The 6,796-nt window shown below is 48.8% G+C and overlaps 1 protein-coding gene across 1 annotated transcript; it reads left to right on the top strand.

Annotated features, from left to right (window-relative positions):
* The first annotated feature begins 2,976 nt into the window (after window positions 1–2,976).
* Window positions 2,977–5,347, top strand: LOC119273017 (anthranilate O-methyltransferase 1-like). Its single transcript, XM_037554336.1, has 3 exons — window positions 2,977–3,354; window positions 3,419–3,685; window positions 5,075–5,347. Exons 1-3 carry the CDS (start codon window positions 2,980–2,982, stop codon window positions 5,345–5,347), a joined length of 915 nt encoding a protein of 304 aa, XP_037410233.1. The 5' UTR covers window positions 2,977–2,979.
* The last annotated feature ends 1,449 nt before the right edge of the window (window positions 5,348–6,796 follow it).

Raw genomic sequence — 6,796 nt, 5'->3', positions numbered from 1 at the left:
CAGCGACAAATGGAGGCAACAAATAACTTCCGACGCCCTCTTGGTGATATCACCAATGTTGATATACTCCCGAGCGAGGGTCCGGGTATATGGAATTTGAACAATATTGATATACCCCCGAGCGAGAATTTTCATCCGCTTGGTTATTTTCTCACGCCGTGCCCATCAAAAAAAGTAGACTTTCAGCGACCAGATTTATAGCTTCTGTAATGGGGAGTGTGAATGTGTATCCATGGGGTGTATAAGAATACACAAATTCAAAAGGAATACATTTAGAATAGTCAAAACTGGAAATTGTGCATTGAACTAACCCTTTCTGCAAGGCTATGGCTGTCAGTTGCTTGACCCCTTCTTGCCCTCACATGGATGAAACCTTGCTTTGGTGGTGGAGGATTTTGATCAACAGCCATAGTAGTATTTCTTGAATCAGCTTCATCATCTTTTCTGAAACTACCACTCTCATCATTGGATTTATGTGCCTTGAAACACTTTGCTTCTGTGTCAGTCTGCACATTAAGATTCCAGTGAATTAGCAATTAGGACAGACGGGAGAAAGAACAATGATCACTTGCTCTCTGCATAAGCTGTGTTGTGCGCATTTTTCTTTATTACTAGAATATAACAAAAATATTCTAAACCACCTTCTGGCCTGCCAAGTGAAACAACTATTAAACCGTCAATCGGCACAGCACAACTTTTATAAGGGGAACAAAAATGGCACTACTAAAATCAAATATCACATATGACAATAATGATAGCTTGCAGACCATCACGAATATGATGCCTGCTAAAATATCACAGTAGGTTATCATGTTTATACTCAATCTATATTGTACTCACTGGACGATTTTATACTCCCTCTTCAGTTATAAAAAAACACAGTACTCTGTATTCCCGAGTAGTCTCATTGCGAACAATAATATTACACGAAAATATCACAAATATATTAACTTTGATCTCTGTTACTAATTAGGAAGAAGGTCATTTCTACTGAAACCACAATGACAATGTCAATACACTGCAAATGCCAGTGAACCTGTAATCCCAGTCCACGTCGTCGGATGAGTGGAGGAAGGGGATGGGAGGGGGCGGCGGTGGGAGAGAGGGAGCCGGTTGTGCTTGCATCTGATCGCCGTCGGCGTGGACTGGCCGTAGTAGGCGTGGGCGGGGACGCCGGCGTGGGCGCGCACGAAGTGCTCAGGGCGGTCAGCGTGTACCGCCTCCGATTGTCGTCGGCTGTGTGCTCGGAGAAGATGCCGCGGGAGGCGAGCAGGCGGAGGAGACGCTCGAGGACGGACGGGTCCGGGTGGCCCGTCGGGAGCAACTCCGCGGCCGAGGGAGAGGAGTGGACTGGCCGCTGCCTGATCTCTCGATCTGCCACTTCTCTTTTCTGATGAGAACAGGGGAGGGGATGAGAGGGCGCGGCAGTGAGAGGTGAGGGCGGAGGCCGGCAGCTGCGGGGGTGAGGGCGGAGGCCGGCGACCAGCAAGGGTGAGGGCGGAGGCCGGCGGCCGGCGGTGATGCGGGGAAGAGGAGGGCGACACGGGCAGGGGAGTGAATGACGTTCAGAGAATGGACTGGCTGTGGAGTCAGTGGCGTAGCCACAGGGGGTGGCCAGGGTGGTCCATGGACCACCCTGGGATGCGGCCCATTACCTTGCTACAATATGTGAAAAAAGAGTTGGGTTAAGGCCCAAGTCCAACAAGTCACGAACAGGACCACGTCTACACGATCAGCTCGTTCGTTTCCTCTCCTTTTTAGCTCGTACAATCCTCTGAATTTTTTTTTTCTCGTCGCACGCTGAACCGCTGGAAGACTCAAACCGACGCAGGGCGACACAAGATTGGCCAATCTCAAAAATACAGAAGCCCTAGCGTCTAGCAAGACGGTGATCGCCGACCCGCGGCCAGCTGGCCGGCGGCACTAGCAAGACGCAGGGCGGAGGTAGACTATGCACCAGAGCCCGGAGGCCGCGCACAGCGCCGCATCGGTTAAGGAAGGAGCCTCACTTCTCCACGGACTTCACATCTCTTCTAATTCGAAGTATGATTTCCAAATCCCTTAGGTAAAATACAATTTCACCTTTATAGTTTGAATAAGTTTAGCCGTGAGTGCAAACTTTAAAGTTTTTCGCAACTTGGAATTGACAAGTTGACCTCAATGATTACATGAGTTCATTTGAACTGATAATTGGTAAACTGAAATTCCTTTTATTGTATAATTGTTGAAAAATGAAGAGAACCGAAGACATTGCATCACATACATTAAGTGATATGCTTTCTTTAGAGTAAATGAGAATGTTATAATCAAGACTTTCCGGACAAATAAGGTGTGTTATTCCGACAAATAAGGTGTGTTATTTTCTTTTGGGCAAATTTAGGACCTAAACCATGATTTTTTGTGTGCTTTGCAAGACCCTATTAATATATGCTTTTGGCAAATCATATACCAGTATGTGCATATTTTGCATTCGTGGTACAAAAAAAGATGTCCATTGGACCACCCTGACTTAAAATCCTAGCTACGCCACTGTGTGGAGGGATAATCCTCAGCTTCGTCGCCGCCTGCCAACAGCTTCTCGAGGAAAATTCTGGAGTGCTCGATGCCTTTTTTTAGATAGCTTGCCAGACATGATTTTTAGTTGAATCGTCACTTTATATGTATATATTGTCAATTTGCCATTTTTAGTGGACTTCAATTTTTATACAATTGTGATCTTCCCCAAAATATGCTTGCCAGACTATGCCCATTTTTATATTGTCTCTACCTGTGAAATTTAGCATGCATTATATTTATATAACTTCCCTAAAATATTTCAGAAGCCCGTGGCAACGGACGGGCATTCTACTAGTATCTTGTGTTACTGACAACTAAATTAACGACCCAAAGGAAAATAAGAACAAATTTGGGATTGATTAAACTAGATTTCTGAAAAAATACGAGTCCACTGCAGAGGGCTGAGCAGAAGTGCAGAACAGGATGAAGCCCCTTGTGGAAGCCGCGATTGTTGATGTATGCAGAAACACAAGGACCTTGCCGTGCAGAAAGATGGTGATCGCAGACTTGGGATGCTCCTCTGGCCCAAATGCGGTAGCACTGGTGTCGATCGCCCTCGAGACAACCCGCAACCACTTTCTTCAGTTGCAACAGCCACCTCCGGAAGTCAGTCTACTCCTTAATGATCTCCCATACAATGACTTCAACGTAGTGGTGAAGAGCCTGGTTGTGCTCCGGCAAATCAACGAGCCTATTGTTGTAGCTGGTGTTGTACCAGGGTCATTCTACGAGAGGCTCTTGCCTAGCGGCTCCGTGCATCTTTTCTGTTCATCCAACAGCCTTCATTGGCTCTCAAAGGTATGAATTTTACACTGCTCCAGTAGCATTTGTCCCTTCACTATCTGATCATTTCGAGGTACAGGCTCCTGAAGATTTAAGGATAAAACAAATCCCCGCATATGACATCGATGAGAATGTCAGGCATGAAAGACTCCCAGTGGTCGCTGGAGCTTATACACGACAATTCAGGAAAGATTTCACACTCTTCCTGAAGCTGAGAGGCAAGGAATTGGTCCCAGATAGCCGGATGGTTGTTTCCCTCGCAGGGAGGCGTTCAGATGAGCTAGTCACCGAAATCACTCACGTCTGGGGAACTACAGCTCAGATTTTAGGCGTCATGGCCTCAGAGGTAAATGCAAGACTTTACTTTTGTCATTTGCTAGCGAGCATGTGAGTGTTTGACTTCCTGGTTTTGTTTTTTGGACAGTGTGCCATTGCCGAAAAAGGGTTTCCCCGCTTTATATACAAAGCAACCAACCGAACCATACAGAGATAGGTGTTGGGGCGGAAGCAGCACAGTCACGCCCAAAAGAAACGACAGAGAAAAAGCAAAAGAAACAAATGCCGACAATGGCGGATCAACAAAAACGAAGAAGCCTCGCGATCGCTGCGCCCACCGGGATCTTCCACTAGGCTCCAAGACTCCGAAGCGCAGGCACCTATCAACACCTCCAAGAAGGATCGCGACGACGATGACGCTGCTGCCAAGGGTTTCCCCCGGTACACAACGAGGCGAGAGGAAGGGTAGCCCCTGACGCCCTCCCGAAAGGTTAGGTAGCACCCACAGGCGCCATCGCGCCGGTGTCGGCCACGCCGACAGGGGTTTCCCCCGATCCCAACCCGCACCTCGGGCGCTCCGGATCCAGCCACCAAACCAACCACCACCATGCGCCAACGCAGTCATGAGCCCCCCACGCCGTCTCACCACGGCACCGCGAAGTGAGGATAGCGCGGCGAAGAATCTGGGTCGGGACTAGGGCATCAGCACCGTCGGCACGCGGGAGGGCCCCACCTCCATCGTCAGCGACGGTAGCCGTCCGGACGCAATAGCAGGAGCACACCAGGCCCGTGGGCCCACAGGCCCGGCCGAGCCCTCGTGGGCCCGTAAAGCTCCCGCCTTCGCGCTGCTGCCGGCACGCCATCAGCGCCGACTCCCCATATCCGAGCCGCTCCTCCTCCTCACCGCGTCGCAGACAACGAGGCCACACCGGGGGCTGGCCCGCTAGGACCCATATGGGGCCCGTCGGGCCCAGATCTGGGCCCGGGGCGCGATGTCGGCCACCCCGCACCACCACGCCGCCCCGCCGCCAAGGAGCAGCGCCGTCACCACGTCCGCCGCCGGCCACCCCGCCGGGTCACCGGACTGCCGCCAAACCGAGCGACACCGCCGCCGCCCCCCTGCCCTGAGCCAGGAGGACATGCACGCGGGGAGAGGAGATCCTGCCGCCGCCGCATCCCCCGGGCCGGAGCCGGGGGCGCCCGCTGGCGACGACAGGGGAGAGGAAGAGGATGCGAAGCCGAGGGGAGAGACGCAGGGGCCGCCCCGGCCGCCTCCCGGGAAGGCGGCGCGAAGGCGGAAGGAGGGGCTGGGAAGGAAGGGCGGGGGAGGGGGGCGGATTCGGGCCGCGCGCCGGCGAGGGCGGCCGGATCCCGCCGGAGACGGGCAGGGGAGGTGGCGGCAGCAAGGGTTTCGGGGCGGGAGCGAGTCGCGGGCTGGTTAATGTTTTTCCATCGACAGTGTGCCATTGACAAAGCCAAGTTTGATTCTTTGTACATACCGGTATATGCACCTTCCCTTAAAGAGCTTAGGGAGATCATCCAAGAAGAGGGCTCCTTCTCAATCACAGAGATGCGGGTGCACGACCCTGCAAGCGGCATGGATAGCACGCTCCTCACCCCAAACAAGATAGCGAATTGTATGAGAGCTGCATTGGAGCCGATAATGGTCCAGCATTTTGAATTATCCGGAGAGGTCATGGATGAATTTGCGAGGACCGCTGAAAGCACTTGAGCCTGCAAGGCAGCTCGCAAGTCAAGCAGACAAAAAAAACCGATAGTTATGCTAGTTGTACCGCTCACCAAGGCATGACATGATAACGGCTGTGTTACCTCTTAGTTTGTATCATTCATCAATTCAAGACATCTATGTAAAAGTCAAAATCAAACTCAATGGGATTTCTGAGAGACGAAACAGAAAAATATCGTTTGTAATAATATTCCATTGGTTGAGCCAAGTATTTGTCTTTCTTTCTTTATCTCAAAATGCATTTGAGTATGATATTGAAGTTTTTGTGAGGTACAAGATATTCCCTTCCGTTCTTATATGTTAAAAATCATACCTATATAAAAAATATTCAGTTTTACCATGATAATTTACCATTTTAATAATTTGCATCTCGATGGATTATTATTTTGAGCTCATATGCTATGCTTATTTATTATCTGGCTTCTTGATGTTTATGTATGCATTAGTTCTGCACTTGTTTGTGTCCATTGGCAAAGTCAAGCATTGGATCCAGGTTGAACGATTTACAATTACAAGTCTGCCAATCTATAATTTTATTTTATTTTGCCTCTGCTAGTTACAGGTTGTTAGTACAGTATCCTGATCTTGATTTGACCAACCTTTCCTTCCTATGGGCTAGTCCTCAAATTAAAAACTAGAAAGCTGGATGGGTTAATTAGCCTGGAAAATGTGAATCAAGGACAAGGTGAAACAAACTATGCTCACAACTCCGGTTTTCAGGTATATTATCTTCTTTCTCCTACGAACTAGGGGGCAAAGATTATTTCTCCGGTGCACTAATTCATTCTTGTGGAATAAGCAACGAGTCCTAGAAAAGCATTGTCCTGTCCACAAGTCTTAATTTGGTGATGCAAACCAGGCATCGTCATGTTTACACTAATGTGTAGACTGTTCCCCAATCCTCATCAGCTAGCTTTTGGACAGAGATGGTACATAATAATATTTCAGGGCGGACAAAAAGAGTGATTAAGGTGCCAGATGATGATCAACTGAGACGTGGCATGTGAACACCTACTACTTACCCTGCAAAAGCGAAAAAAGGAACACTTGCTACTTTCAAGTCCGGAAGGCGTCAAGTAACCAACACTGCCTTATAGGTAAACTACAAGAGAAACTCTACCAGAGTTGCCACATTGGCCCCATCACTTTTTTTAAACGGTTAATTAATGAAAAACCGGGTTAAAACCTTCACAAACTGCCGAGCGGCACATACATGATCCCCCATCTGTCATGAATAGTTCCCGAATGGTTCTCTATAGACTATTCACATCTGAGTTTCTCTTTTTTATTTCTCGATGTATGTTTCGAATTTTGATCTAAAATTTTTAGGGGTTATCTTAATATGTGATGTGAACATGCATGCTTTTTTTCAGATTTTTTTCGCAATGTTTAAATTTGAATTTGGGCCGCATGTCACCGTGCATGTCACTGTAG

Source organism: Triticum dicoccoides, chromosome 3A (genome assembly GCF_002162155.2).
Source record: "Triticum dicoccoides isolate Atlit2015 ecotype Zavitan chromosome 3A, WEW_v2.0, whole genome shotgun sequence".
NCBI classification, from domain to species: Eukaryota; Viridiplantae; Streptophyta; class Magnoliopsida; order Poales; family Poaceae; genus Triticum; species Triticum dicoccoides.
This window is presented reverse-complemented; position numbering and strand designations above follow the sequence as displayed.

What these genes read in the sequence shown, in the direction of transcription:
- LOC119273017 (XM_037554336.1), top strand. Translation starts at nt 2,980, where the DNA reads ATGAAGCCCCTTGTGGAAGCCGCGATTGTTGATGTATGCAGAAACACA. An exon ending in GCCTTCATTGGCTCTCAAAG is followed by an intron (nt 3,355 to 3,418) that starts GTATGAATTTTA and finishes TTCGAGGTACAG; the next exon opens with GCTCCTGAAGATTTAAGGAT. An exon ending in TAGGCGTCATGGCCTCAGAG is followed by an intron (nt 3,686 to 5,074) that starts GTAAATGCAAGA and finishes TTCCATCGACAG; the next exon opens with TGTGCCATTGACAAAGCCAA.